The 15439-nt window shown below is 39.3% G+C and overlaps 1 protein-coding gene across 1 annotated transcript in view; it reads left to right on the forward strand.

Annotated features, from left to right (window-relative positions):
• PTCD2 (pentatricopeptide repeat domain 2) overlaps window positions 1-15239 on the forward strand; it is a 33252-nt gene extending 18013 nt beyond the window's left edge. The window contains exons 8-10 of the mRNA XM_069492127.1: window positions 1134-1208; window positions 8194-8307; window positions 14086-15239. Coding sequence (XP_069348228.1) covers window positions 1134-1208; window positions 8194-8307; window positions 14086-14310 — 414 coding nt within the window. The 3' untranslated portion in view covers window positions 14311-15239. The remainder of the gene's footprint in view (window positions 1-1133; window positions 1209-8193; window positions 8308-14085) is intronic.
• The last annotated feature ends 200 nt before the right edge of the window (window positions 15240-15439 follow it).

Here is a 15439-nt window from a genome sequence, read left to right on the forward strand (position 1 = left end):
TCTTGTTTTCTTGAGGTTTTTTTTAGGCACTGCTCTTCTGCCTTCTAGTATGGAATGTTGCTGTGGAACATCTGGGGCCTGCCAGATTTTTTCCCACTTCTGCTAGATGTGATCTTGTTCATTTTTCTCATTTCTGTCCTCTATGTCCGTGGAAACATTTTTCTAATTGGGTTTCTTCATCTGCCAGTTATTTTCTTATTTTGTTTTACTGCATTTTTTTTTTCCTCCTTTAAAAAAATATTATCTTTATGGAGGTTGTGCAGTGGTTCTTTTTTGATTACTCACCATTGAAAGATGTAAGTTTCTGTTGGACCAGCCATTTGTGGAAGATTCATGTGGGGTGAAGGGGACACCAGAGCCCTGTTCTAGACTAACAGGATCTTCCTTTATATAACCCAGAGTGTTGTCTGTAAGTATCACAGGCTCTGTTTCTTCCTAGTCAATGACAATAGGCACTGAAGTAGTTTTTAGTGAACAGTCTCTGCTACCGCTGCAGGGTCACACTGCTTCCTGTGACTATGGTTTGTCTCTGGAAATCTTGGTAGCCTCGCCTCTGCTATCACAGGATCCAGGGAGGTTCTCCTTACTAGTCCTACACTCTAGTCCCCTCATTGTAAATAGGAATTTAGGTTTTGTCCTGCAGGTTGTGCCCTCACCCTTGAGAAATGTGCCTTTGTGGGCTCTCTCTGAGGTACACAGCAGTGTCCCCCTCTGACTGCTTTCCTCTGAGCCTGCCCAGGCTCCATCTGCAGTGTTTGTGGCAGTGCTTGCACCTCTGCTGTGGCGTGAGGACTCTGTGTCCTGATTACTTGTGTCAAAGATGGGGTTTGCATCTTTGCTTCTCCTTCCTGTGTTTTTAAAGCTGATTCCAGTGGGAGAAGGGAAAATGCCAACTTTATGCCTCTACCTTAAAAACTAGACTCAGGCAGGTTGTTAAACATTCAATAATATATCACTGGATAAGCATTTTATGGAATGTTTATTTTTGATTACTCAAAAAACTTTTTTTCTTTGTGGACTTCAAAACCGTAGGGCCCCATGAATGGGAATATCCTGCCTTCTGTAAATGATCCGTATGATAGCAGAGTAATGTTCACATGGTTTGGGGTATGACTTGTTTTTCTTCCTTCTAGAACCAGCTGGCAAAAGCTATGTCCATTTTTTCTCAAATCATGAATCCAGACAGCATAGCCTGCACTAATTTAAATGTAAGTGACTTCTTTATGGTTTAAGGTAAGCCTTGAAATGTCATAAAATGATATCTAAGTATATTGGCTGTGTACAATGACTTGATCTTCCAGGGTCTTCATTTCATTCAAATGAACAGTCATTTATGGAGCTCCTGTCTGTGAAAATTACAGTATCGCCCCTATGAGGGAAGAGTTAACACAGCCATTGCTTCTAGAAGTTTATGAATGGGTCTGAAAGCAGATATGCTCAGAGCTAAGACAGGGCTAAATGCTGAAGTGTAGGACATGGCTAAGAAGGCTATAGATGTGGAGAGAAGGAGGGAATGGAGACAGACTAGAGTGGTCCCTTTACTGGGCCCTGAGAGAAACCCACGTGCTAACTGCATCCCATCCGTGGCACCTAACTCATGGCATCATTGTGATTGATGAGCTAATATACCTAGAGTGCATAAAATAGTGCCTGACACGTGGTAAGCATGCGATAAATGTTAGCTATTTTCATTTTTATTATGTTGCTGGTCTGCTGTGGCCCATCCGACCCATTATCTGGGCCACTTGGGCCACTTGTTGGGGTCTTGTTCGAGTCAGCAAGGGGCTGCACAGATACCACCAAGATGTGCAAAACCTTAATCTCTGAAACTAAAAACAAAGAAACAACAAAAAAAATTTCTCACAGACTCACAAACTTCACTCTAATAATAAAGTTCAAAGCACATCCTGTTATCACTCCCAGTGTTTGAGCAGTGAGTCACCTAAACCTTCCCAGACGAATTAAAAAAAGACCAGTATCTTGTCATTAAGACACTGTAGCCCCTACGCAGTGACCCCTGTTGAGCCCCTGCTTGTATACTGAGTTGTCTGTGGTGTGGGGAGTTGCAAAAGAAAAGCTCCTAACTTTCAAGAGCTTATAGTCTCCTGAAACAGTTAAGGAGTTGAGGTGAGGAAAACATTTTTAAAAGAACAGAAACATGTAAACTCCAGCATGACACGAATTACGATAACAGATCACAGTGGCGAAATGTTCCAAGCTGAGGGAACAATGGGAAAGACAGAGCTGGCCAGGGCAAACTGAGGAGACTGTGGGGAGGAGGTGACTGCTGGGCAGGATTCTGGGAGGACAGGGCTCTGGCGTTAGAGGGCCGGAGAAGAAGGGCATTCTTTTTTGGGAGATGGGTTTGGTAGGCTTCTGTTTAAAAGGATATGAACTGTTAACTGTAACCACGTCCTACTAGCTCTGAGTCCTTAGGTGGGTTAGTTCGTGTCTGTGGGCCTCAGTTTCCTTTGATCCGAAACAATAATGGTAATAGTAGCTATTCTTTTTTGTACAGATGGAAAGAAATGGTGCATATAGTTAGGATGGTGTCTGGCATGTAGTCAATGTTCAGTGAATGTTTGCTGATACAAGTAGTGTTTGTTTGACAAGAGTTAAGTTAAATAAAAAGGCATATTCATTTGTAACACATCCTAGAACCCAATGAATAGGAATTAAGCATAACCCCAAGCTTCTGAAAAGGAGTAGTAACACTTAAAGGTAACGATGACTTTCAGTTCTGCCCATAGTGGTTATCCTCAGATGTCATGCCCACACCAGTGCCCAGATGACCCTCTAGAGAAGGACTAGATAAGCCTTTATGGTCAACTTTGGAAAAAAAGGTCAGGCAAGAAGTCTGAGATTAAGAATACCTTATATTGGACCTCACGTTTACTTTTCTAAATGCTTTCACATGAGGGAAAGATGAGCCTGAGGAACCAGAAAGGTGGAGACTGATCACAGAGAACCTGAAAAAAAGAAGTGAGTTTGGAAGGGAAGAGATTAAGTACTAGAAAGATACCCACTAAGAGACTTTTCAGTTTGCAAAGGGCATGAGCCTGGAGAGGGAAAGAGTGTCAGAGCTGTCAGTTCAAAACTCATCTGTGTACACCTGGTAGTGGATCTGATAGGAGATGATAAATGCCACAAGAAAGGGGAGTAAGAAGACTCAGAAATGAGTTTATGAGGCATGAATGGTTAGGCAGAGGAAGCATCAGAGAAGACAGACAAGAAATAGCAGCTGTCCAGCAATCCAAGAGGGCTAAGACTACCTGTCATAGCCCGCTGCAGATGGCCCCTCTTCAGGCTGGGCGCCAAAGTGGAAACTGCAGATGCAAGCAGGGGACAGGGGAGCCATCAGCCCGAGAAGCTCACAGGCTCTCACAGGAGAGCATGGGGAGAGGTATTTTATGTGGATCATTGGTCGCTCTTCAAAGAGTTGAAGTGAGATTGGAGGGATCAATAGGATTGGTGGTAAGAAATTGAAGAGTGTGAATGGGCAGGGCTTTAATTTAATTTAGCTAAAGTGCCATGCTAGGTACTTTATATTCATTAGTTCATTTTATACAACCCTGTCAAAACAATATTTCTCCATATTATAGATGAAGATTCAAGGGTAGGTAAATTACCTAAGTTCTCTCAGCTAATTAAATAGTAGAGTCAGGGTTTCAACACCAGTTCTGTCTGCAGAGTGTTTCCCCACTGCTCCAGACCGACAGAGATGAGAAGGATGTGCCTCTCTTATCCAGGACTGGGACTAGTGGCTCCTCCTGAGTAATGAATAGAACACAGACCTGAATGTCAAAGATGTGATCCCCACTAGTGCATGTAATACACTTCCATGGATTTAGGTTTCTCATCTCTCTCAATCCTGGCCTATCTTGCAGTTGTTATAAGAATCTGGTAGTGATTTTTTTTTTCCAAATGAGAAAGTGCTTCAGTGGAGTTAAACATGAGCCTGCTGAGCGTGAAGCTGTCCCTTCCCAGGAGGAGGAGGGACACGGAGCATGGTGGAAACAGCATGGTGCTCGTGTGCCAGGCAGCAAGAGCAGCTCCTTTCCTCTGAGTGCGGGAAAGGGGTGGAACAGGCATGTTTCAAGCAAGGGATGTATAAGGAACCTTGAATTCATCTTGATGGTGAACCATCCTTTGCCTGAACTGTGTCACAGAATTATCCACTATCAGGAAACTTAAAGCACAGGTAGGAAGGGAGACAGGATTATTTTGTTATTTGAAAATCCTCAGGAAATTCTTCTAAATGTTCAATCTAGATTTCTCAGGTTGTAATATAAGCCTGTTTCATCTTCCTCAGGGACAAGGAGAAAGAGATCATGCCATTCTCAAGTTCAGCTTTCGCTCAGAGTCTAGGTGTCTGTAATTAGAGCACATTTTTAAAAAATGACTTAATGGGCCTTAGCTTCTCTGAGGCTGAGTCATCTACTTGGAATCCTTAAAGGGAATTTGTTAATTATTAAGAAACAGAAACCTGACAGATAGGCTGAGTAGAGAGTGTTCACTCAGTATTAGCAAAAATAAATGAAGCCTTTTTTTCTGATCTATTTTAAAAATTAATGCCTTATGCTATAATCTTTTGCAGCTGCCAGTTGAAATTTGAACTTACCTAATTTTCTCCCTCAGGTTTTTTTTTTTTTTTAAATCTAAGTTGCTGCTTCTGCCAATATGACCCAGAGGGACTGGTTTCCTATTTTCCCAGCTAATACTTAATACATACATACTATATCAATTTAGCAGATCTTATCAAAACACATACCTGTTGACACTGTCCTTTCAGTCTGAACTTAAACCCCTCAATCTCAAAAAACCCTTAGCCCCTTTTTAGCAATGATGCTCAAAATCAAAGGATTAATTTCCACTTCCAAATATGTCTGAAAGTAGCAGAGACCAACACAGGTAACTTTCCACTGATTCTGTTTGAATTCTAATCACTTCTCTAGAAATCTGGCAAATCTTCAAATGGAGACCCATTTTGGAATTGAATTTACCTTGCAAGGGAATTAACAAGTGGTTTTGCTGCTTTTATCATTTGTTAACACAGGTGAAGGTTTCAGTGCTCCATTCTCCTACCCACTAAGGTCACCCTAAAGTTCTAGCTTATGCTGGAAAGTCTCCTGGGCAGCACAAGTAGGAAGGGAGACAGGACTCATTTCTCATAAATCCCTCCTTGGCAGCATTTTGCCCATATGTGTAAATAAAGTATTACATTTGGTTGGGAGCAATATAGACTCCAAGAAAACAAGAGCCTATACACATGAGAGCCTTTATTTTTCTTCCATCTGAAAAAATCAGAGGTGGTCAGTGCAGGTCTCATGTGGCATTCCATGATATCATCAGGAGCCCAGCCTCTGTCTGTGTTTCTGCTCTACTATCCTAAACATGTGACTTCCATCCATTACATCTCGGGTCCAGCAAGAAGTAGAAAAAGTGGGAGAGGACAAAAAAGTTGGTCCCTTTTCAAGATGCTTTCCCAAATGTGTCATCCAACAACTTGTACCTGATGTGTTATTGGCCAGAATTTAATCCCATGACCACACCTAATTGCAAAGAATCCTGAGAAATACAGTCTTTGAGGTCCATATGTGACAGCATCAATTAAAGTTAGGGAGTTCTGTTATCAAAACAGAAGGGGAGAATGGATATTGGTTAGAAAACTAGCTGCCTCCACCGCACTATGATATTCTGCTTCAAATATAGCAAATTTAAAAAGAAAATAAAAGAAGCAAGAAATGGAAATTTCTGCATGCTTAGGGCTTCTGTTCCCTTTTTTGGCCAAAGGTATCTAGTAACTCGTCATCATTTCCTGAGGCCTCAGAAAATCACAGGAGCAGGAAATGTGTGTTCTTTAAATAGTTTTTCTTACCGAAATTTCTCCTGTTCCTTGCTAATTCAATTTCCCTAATCTTTTGTTTGAAATCTATAAGATTAAAGCAATGTGCTGTGCCCTGCTTTAATTTTCTTTAATTGCACCCTGAGACAAGCCCCTAGCTTTAAACTTCCTCTTTGCCTTTCATCAGTAACTGCCTTACGTGTATTGCCCTTCATCAGTGTATTTTAAGGTAGTGAATCTTATTCTTGAAATCCCTACTGAATCAGAGATAGTTCCCAGAGGCAGGAAGAGAGGTCGGAAAAACTTATGAAGAAACATTGAAATCTTCCAGGACCACATCATTTCTAGCATAGGGATCTAGGGGGTTTATCTTTGTAAATTGCTAGGGGGCCCACACTCCCCTTCTTGTTCATTATTATTGACAGTTGATTGGGTACCCAGCATTGGAGACATAGCATTCAACAAGGTAGACTTGTCCTTGTCTTTGAGAGGACAGACCACTGCCAACCAAATTGTGATTGGTTTCTATTCACAGGGGTGTTAAGAACTGTGGAGGGTTGGAGATTTTATCCCATTTGCAAGCTAATGAGTTAACCTGCCCCAGTTTCATGGATGCTAGTGGAGCACACAAGACACCGAGAAATGAAGGACAGTTAAGCATAGCAGTAGCAGTAGCCAGAATGTTAGCATCTTAGCATCAGTTTCCTGAGCCCTCGTTCTCTCAGGGTGACATGAAAAGCTCTAAATGCCTCTTGCACACACAGGAGGTTGCATTTTAAGAAAGGAACCCTGAGCTTAGGGAACCCAAATCTCTTATAATGGGCAGTAAGCATACCTGCCCTTTGCTCTGGGTGAGACTGTGTCTGCTGGTTATATAAGCATCCTTGAAAAGGTAATCTGAAATAAAGGCAGTCAGTGTTTCTGCTGTCAAGATATGCAGAAATTCAAGAGACCCATGGAGACTTGTCTCCCAAAAAGGATGTACTTATGATTTTCCTGTGCTTTAGAACACTGGGTTTAGATCGAGTTCTTTATATTTAGTCTGCGTGGGATAGTTTCATTCTGTTTTTCAGGACCAAAGATAACCCCTCATCCTGATAAACTACTCAGCAAACATAAAATGTTTCAGAATAGACTGGTGAGAGAATATAGGTGGTTCAGTATAAAAAAGGAAAATCTTTTCCAGAAAAACTACCTTTTGTAAGGATCAAGAGCCTTAAAAATGTTTACATGCTTTGGCTTAGCAATTTCATTTCTGGGAATCAAGTCTAAGACATTACCAGTTTTTTAAAAATATGTATATACATATTGATCAATATAAGAAAGTATGATATATTTCCATGATGAATTGCTATGCATTTGTTAAAAATGAGGTTTTCTTTTTTTTTTTAATATTAATGCTATGAGGAAATAAATGTTCGTTGTATAATTGACAAAAAGCAGTATCAAATTTTGGGGAAAAACTAATATATTTGGGAGATAATACATCAAATTGTAAATAGTGGTTAACATTGGTTAGTGAATTCTCAGTTGTTCTCATTTTCATAATTCTCATTTTCTTTAAACCCTTTTCTACTTTTCACATTGTCCTAGTGGATATTGGTAATTAGGGGAAAAACTTGTTTTTTGTTCTTGCGTTAATTGTACCTATCTGGTGGACGGTAGGTGGTAGTGTCATTTTGAAAGCACAGTACAATACCATGTTTTGAAAGTTCCTTGATAGATACAGTGTAAATAGAAGTGCCTTACTAAGACTTCAATCAACTTCCACTCTATGCCTCAAGTACCTTATGTGCCTGCAGTTTCCTAACAAAAACAACCTATTTGCCGCTAGCCAATCTTATGAGATTATTGGATTATCATATTTTATGAACCTAGAGTATATAGGAAAGGGGAAACTAATATTTTTGTTTATTGAGTACTTCCTTTGTGCTGCTGTTTCATTTAATGTTCACAGTAACCCAAAATGAGAGATCTAAATGTATTTTCCCCATTTTACAAATGAGGGCATTGACAGTCAGATTAGGTATCTGGCCCAGAGTCACATAGCTGGTACTTGCCAGTGGCTGGGTTTCATCCCAAATATCCAAACACCAAAATCCATGCTCTCTCTAGTGTTACCCTTAAGCAAGTTTTGAAGTTGTGGTATTTTGACTATTGGAAAGCAAGTTTTGGCTGATGAGCATACATTTAAAGCACTTTTTTGAACTTGTATAAGCAAATAAATTAGGAAAGAGCCTCAAAACAGGGTAGGTGTCTATAAATGCAGGTTTATCTAACCAGGTACATTTCTCAACATTGAGATACTGGCTCAGTCTTATTTTTGCTTGTTTCTTTTTTATATACAGATTATAATCCATATCCAGTCAAATATGTTGGAAACTCCCATAGAGATACTAACGAATGCTGCAGAAGGAAATGTATCAAGATTTGTGAAAAAAAATATGTTCTCAGAGGAAGTGGTGAGTGTGCAAGTACTACAGAAATCATTTAAAAATGAAAGGACACTCTTTAAAATGCCCACTTAATTTCCTAATTCCATGGCTTACCTCCTCAAAGAGATTGTTAAATATGGCAGCCTCTCTTTTGTTCCTATTTTAAGACTTCATGGGTAGATGCAAAGACTTTTTTCTTCCAATAGAATATATCCTCTGAAATTCTAGGAAATCTTTTTCCTTTTACATTATTCTTTTCCCCACACTGTATTCATGGACCCTGACTCTCTTTTTCTTCTGGATGACAATTTTACACCTTTTTCCTTTTCCCTCAAGCTGTGAGTACCTTCTCCCCACTTCTCACTCTCAGTTGGTGACCTGGCTTCCTGTTTCATGGAGAAATTAGAAGTAATCAGAAGAGAAGGTCTGCCACATTGGCAGCCTCCGGTGCTTTGCCCTGTATACCCACAGTGACTGTGGGTGCCCCCCTTGAGCCAGCCTTTCCAGTCATGCACAAGATCCCATCCCCTCTGACCCACTGCAGGGCGTCAGTCCAGAAGTTGTTTCCCTCTTTAGAGCATCATCGGTATCCCCTTCCCTGTGGATCATTCTCATCAGCAAACAATAGGGTACCCTATCTCTCATCTTTAAAAAAAAAAACTTCCCTACAAATAAAAAGACTTACCATGAGTTTAGATAGGAAGACTCCACTTCATAAAAAGTCAGTTCTTCCCAAGTTAATGCGATAATGTAATATGATCCCAATAAAAATACCGGTTTGTTTTTTCTGTTGTTAAAGGTTAGTTGAAAGAACAAACAAGCAAGAATAGCCAGGAAAACCCTTTGAAAGAAGAGCAATAAGTGGTGCTAGGCCTAGCAGATAGTAGAGCATGTTAAATCTTCTATAATTCAGACTAGCTTAGTGCATGAATAGGGAAGCTAATGAGACAGAAGAGAAGGTCCAGATATAGACCCAATTGCATATGCAAATTTAGTATAAGATAAAGGCCAGTATCTCAAATCAATCGTAATGGATAGACTTCTCAGAGAAGTGGTGCTAGGATAAGTAGATAGCAAATGGAAAAGATAAAATTTTATATGTTCTTATACTACAAACAGGATAAATTCCAAAAGTTCCAAATCCATGAGATATTTAAATTAAAAAAAAAATTTAAAAACTATACAAGTAGTAGATATAAACATTAAACTGAATAAAGAAGATAAAAACTGAATTCTTTTATATCGTGGGAGTGGAAAAACTTTTATCTCTTAGTCAAAATCCAAATCAATAAAAGAAAAGATTGATAAATTTGACTACATAAAAAATTTTAAAACTTTTTTTTTTTTTTTTGGCATGGCAAAAACACCATAAACAAATTTGAAAGGTAAGTAACAAGTTGGAAGAAAATACTTTCAATTTTTAATCATACAGACAAAAGACTAAGCCCTAATATTTAAAGAACTCTTTTTGAAAGTTGTAAGAACCAACAACCCTAAAGAAAAATGGGTGAGATATGGACAGAGTTCACTAAAGACAAATTGTGAATGGCCTTTAAGCATTTGAAAAGATTCTCAGCCTTGCTTGTATTAAGAAAAATGTAAAATAAAACTACCCTCTGATATTTCTCATACCTCAGATTAGTAGAAATTTGAGTTTGACAACATACTTGGTTGGTGAGGCTCTGAGGAAATGGGTACTATCATCTTATGTTGCCAGAGGGAGTGCAGATTGGTACAGCCCCTGTGGAGAGGCACTTGGCAATATCCAGCAAAATTACAAATGAATTAACCCTTTGACTCATACTTCCCACTTCTTGGAATATATTTTAAAGATATACTGGCAGGCTGGGCACAGTGTCTCATGCCTATAATCCTAGCACTCTGGGAGGCCAAGGCGGGAGGATTGCTTGAGGTCAGGAGTTCGAAATCAGCCTGAGCAAGAGTGAGACCCCATGTCTACTAAAAATACAAAAAGTTAGACCCTGTCTCTACTAAAAATAGAAAACTTAGCTGAGTGTGGTGGCATGCGCCTGTAGTTCCAGCTACTTGGGAGGCTGAGGTAGGAGGATCACTTGAGCCCAGGAGTTTGAGGTTGTTGTGAGCTAGGCTGATGCCATGGCACTCTAGCCCAGGCAACAGAGCGAAACTCTGTCTCAAAATAAATAAATAATAAATAATAAAAATACACTAGCAAAAATAAAGAAGTTATATGTATAAGTCTATTTGTTGTAGGCCAATTTGTAATAGCAAAAGATTGGGGAAAAAAACAGATTACCATCAGCAGAGGACTAGTTGAAAAAATTAGGGTGTGGCCATACAAAGGACTGCTATGCATCTAAAAAGAAATGAGGAATAGCTACAACATACACTGCTATGGACCACTGTACCAGATATGTATGGATCACTTAAATATGTTGCTAAGTGAAAAAAGCAAGGTGCAAATCAGTGTGTGGTATACTTTAAGAAGGGGGAAATACATACACACACACACACACACACACACACACAATTTTTAGATTTTTGAAAAACATAACACATGGAAAAACTAAAACTTAATCAAAACAGTTATGTTGCTTTTTTTTCAGATAATTTGTTGTTAGTGTACAGAAAAGCTACTGATTTTTGTATGTTCATTTTCTAACCTGCAACTTTACTGAATTTGTTTATGAGTTCTAATGTGTTTTGGTGGAGTCTTGAGGGACCACAGTTAATAATAATGTATATTTCAAAAATGCCAAAGGAATAGATTTTTAATGTCTTACCACAAATAAATGATAAGTTGGTAGATGCTGGATATGTTGATTAGCTTGATTGAATCTTTCTACATTGTGTTTATGAATCAAAACATCACATTGTACTCTGTAAATATACACAATTATTAATATTTGTCAATTAAATTTTAAAAATTTAATTTAAAAAATTTAAGAAAACAGTTATGAAAGTGAGGGATAGAAGCATGACTTCTCCGATTGGACCTTAGGAACCATGGAAATGCATTGCAAAATTATAAAACAAAATTAATTAAAAATGAAGAGAAAAGGCAATTCCTAAAAATTGAAAGCAAAATGAAACAAATGAACCCATGTATCACATTGATGGCTTAAGTACACAAAGAGGAGTTACTGTAGGATATTTGAAATATAGTAATTTATACATCTCCTATAGCATATAACTTAAGGTGAAAAAAAGAACTGTAAAGAAACTGTAAATTGTTGACAGTGATCATATTGTTAATACTGGTATTGTCATTTTGACTAACCAAGTGGCCTGTTAGTTGGTCCTCCCTTCCTCCTTCGTTTCTCCCTCCTTCCTCTTCCTCTTCTAGTTTGGTCCAGGATGACAGCTGAGATGGCAGGATTGGCACTAGAGGGCAGTGGCTGCTTCCCCCTGCCACACTGTCGCCTTCCTAGCCCTGTCCCATTTCCTCATTTCCACCCAAAGGCTTCTTCCTGCTGATAAAAGGGAGCTTGTCAGGAAAATGACTAACTGGATATGATTAATGTAAGGCTTCTTTCTATTTGAGGTCTCAGCTCTGTGTAGGTTATTACCCACCCAAACCCTTTTGGAGTAAGTTTACAAAAGCAGGGGAACTGGAAGTATGAACAGATTTTAAAGTGCACAGTTGCGTGTGTGTGCATGCACAATCATGTGAAATGCCGATACAACTTTAATTTTCTCAACAGCATTGATTTTTTTTTTATGGTAATTTTATTTTATTTTATTTTATTTTTTTTTATTTCAGCTCATTATGGGGGTACAAAAGTTCAGGTTATATATATTGCCCATGCCCCCTCATCCCCCCGAGTCTGAGCTTCAAGCGTGTCCATTCCCTAGACAGTGCACATCGCACTCATCATGTAGGTATGCACCCATCCCCTCCCCCCACCCCCATCCAGACCTGATCCGTCTATATGTTGTCAGCCATTTATATGACTAAAGTGTCCAGACAAACCCCAGATGGAAAAATACTGATAATAAGACTCTTTTACTTAGAAAACGAACCGTCTAGTTCAGTGTATTCTCCCAGGTTATTGTGAAACCACTTAGGGAACTGCTTGATGAGAACTGGATTGATTCATATAACTCCAGTAGCTTTTGAGCTAGTTCTAAATATGTGTCTGTGAGATTGTGTGTGGTGTCTTATGTTGTAAGACTCTGTATTTTACAAATGCTATATTGAGTGTTTATACCAACAGTTATTAAAAATGTGTTGTGTGGAGATAAGACTATAAACTGTCATAGGTGCTATTATACCACCAGAGGAGTATTGAAAATAATTGTTGATTTTTTGCAATTCTGCTACACTTTCCTGGGTGCTATTATACTACCAGAGGACTATTGAAAAGAATTATTAAGTTTCTGCAGTAATGTTACTGAAACTGCTCAAATGTTAGCTGTTTCTTCATTGACTTCTTTTTTTAAACTAAATTAACAACAAATACGGTACAGTCCTTTTCTGCTTAAATTGTAGAATGGTTCTAATGATGCCATTTAATATTTCTGTAGTTATATAACAGAACTGATACAGTTTTTAGATCAGAGTTACTGCCAACTTGCCATGCTTACTTTTGCTTCTTTTGCAAGCCATATGCTGCACATTAAATCATTTCACCTTGAACATGAGGATTTAACAGGCTTTTCTTTTTTAAGAACATTAAGAAATGCTTAAGCTGCTTGTCTGAAAGTTTGGTTGGGAGTCCTTGTTTGAAGGGAAGATGTGCAGGTATCAAATATTAATAGTATTATGTATTTAGAAGATGACCAAAGGATTTGTTAGGAAGCTTGATCCCAATTAAGTTTCATCAAGACATGTTAAGTTGTATCCTTAGTAAGGATTGAACTAAGTAAAATGTTGATTTTGTTCAGAAAGTAGCTTCACATTCTAATTTCAAGCTCACCTATTTTTGTAGAATTAAATACCATTCAGATACTTGTGACTCTACCATGTGTACCTCTGGTGTAGACCTCTCCTCCACAAGCCAGACGCGTATATCCGACAGCCTTCTCGGCACAACCACTTAGATGTTTCACAGCTATCTCAATCCTGTCCAAAACAGAACTCTTGATTTTCCCCTCTAAATCTGGTCCTCCCTGCCCTCCCCATCTCAGTAAATGACAACACCCATCATCCAGTTACTAAGGCCCAAATAGAGAAGATAACTTTGACTCCTCTCTTTCCTTCACCCTATCAACAATAAATCCTGTTAGTTAAACCTCCAAAATATACCTCACATACATCTCCTTCTCCATCTTTTCTACACATTCTCCTGTCTAAACCACCGTGCTTTCTCATCTGGGCTATGATGGGAGCCTCCGGAATAGTCTCCACATTTCTGTACCCTCCAATTCATTGTCTAGACAATGTTTTAAACCTAAATCAGATTGTGTTCCACTTGACGCTTGGATTGCTTTTTTAGAGTAAATTTCAAAAAACTTACCATGGGTTATACAGAAAGCCCTGCGTAATTTGGCCCTGCCTGCTCCAGCTCTAATCCTTACACTGCAAAAAGTTGATTCCATTGGTATTGACCTCCTTTCCATGTTATGTGTCATTGTATATTGTGTGTCATTTGAGCCCCCTTTTATAAGATGTAAGGTGTGATTTACAAGTGCTAATTCTGAATTGCATTGGTAGCTTGTAGAGTCTCTTACAGTTGGTCATGCCTCCATGTGCCCCAGTATCCTGGTTTTCACTCCTTTAAAAATACTATACATTTTTACCCACGTCTGTCTCTTCTCAGAGTATGGAAAGAACAAGGAAGAAATCTTGCAGAGACATAATGATCTGCTTTTACTTCTTTCCAGCTGGCCAAAGTGAGGGAAAAAGTGAAGGATGTGCCTGCCCTTGTGACCAAATTTGATGAGATCTATGGGAAACTGCACATCACTGGCCAAGTCTCCACTTACACTTTGGATGCCATGCTCTGCCACGTCCCCAGGGACAAGAAATCCCACATGTTGCCGTTGAACAAGAAGACAGTCAGCCAGCGGACCTTGCAGCCACTCAGCAAGTCCCTGTTGGCCGAGTAACCCTGGTTTTAATCCACCTGTGTATCTGAGGGGCCCACTTCTAGTGAGTTACTGGCTTCTCTAAGAAACGAGGCATCATACTTCAGTGGACACAATGCTAATCCTTGGTCTCCTCCCTAAATTCCCGTGTTCAGAGTGGTGGCATGCTGATCTGAGAAGTTATTATGTTGTGCCACTGTGAAGGTCTAGATGCAAGCACAGAAACCTCAGCTCCTTTAGAAAGGAGGCGTCTTCTGTGTACGCTGCTCAGGACCCTTGAAGGAACATGGTCACTGTCTCCAGTCCAGCTTCTGGTACCACAGTGAAACCCATAAGCAACATCAGGAATGAATTTCACTACACATGTGGTCAACTCTGATTTTCAAGGGAGTAGATACTCGCAAATTATATCCTTACTGAATTCAGGAGATTCAAAACCATATTCTACCATGTTAGAAAATGGCCCAGGGTTTTCTCACTGCCTTGCCATCAAATGTTTCTTTTCTTTTCTTTCTTTTTTTTTAAGACAGGGTCTCACTGTGTCACCCAAGCTAGAGTGCCATGGCATCATCATAGCTCCCTGCAACCTCAAAATCCTGGGCTCAAGCAATACTCCCACCTCAGCCTCCTAAGTTGCTGGGACTATAGGTGCATGTCACCATGCCCGGTTATGTTTTTTATTTTTTTGTAGAGACAGGATCTCACTATGTAGCCCAGATTCGTCTCAAACTCCTGGCTTTAAGTGATCCTCTACCTTGGCCTCCCAAAGTGCTGAGATTATAGGTGTGAGCCACTACTCCCAGCCCACCATCATGTAGTTCAGTGACCCAAAACAAGATACTTGAGCCTTCATTTTTTCCATCTGCAAAATAATAGTGTCTATGTGTATTTACATATAGATTTGAAATTTTTATTCAAGGTTCAGTAGAGTCAAATTTTCTGAAAAATAAGAGAAATAAAAGGGTTCCTGAGCAAACTTCTTGGTATTGTGCTTGTTTTTTCTCAGCAGCACAGACAAAATCAGAATTTAGCTTTCAGAACTGATAAGCCAAATTTAAATGATCACTGCTTTGGTCATGAGCAAACCCTGTACTTTTCAGAGTAAGTGCCAATAAAAACTATATAATATGTAGTTTCCTATATGGGTCAT

This window comes from Eulemur rufifrons, chromosome 17, assembly GCF_041146395.1.
Source record: "Eulemur rufifrons isolate Redbay chromosome 17, OSU_ERuf_1, whole genome shotgun sequence".
NCBI classification, from domain to species: Eukaryota; Metazoa; Chordata; class Mammalia; order Primates; family Lemuridae; genus Eulemur; species Eulemur rufifrons.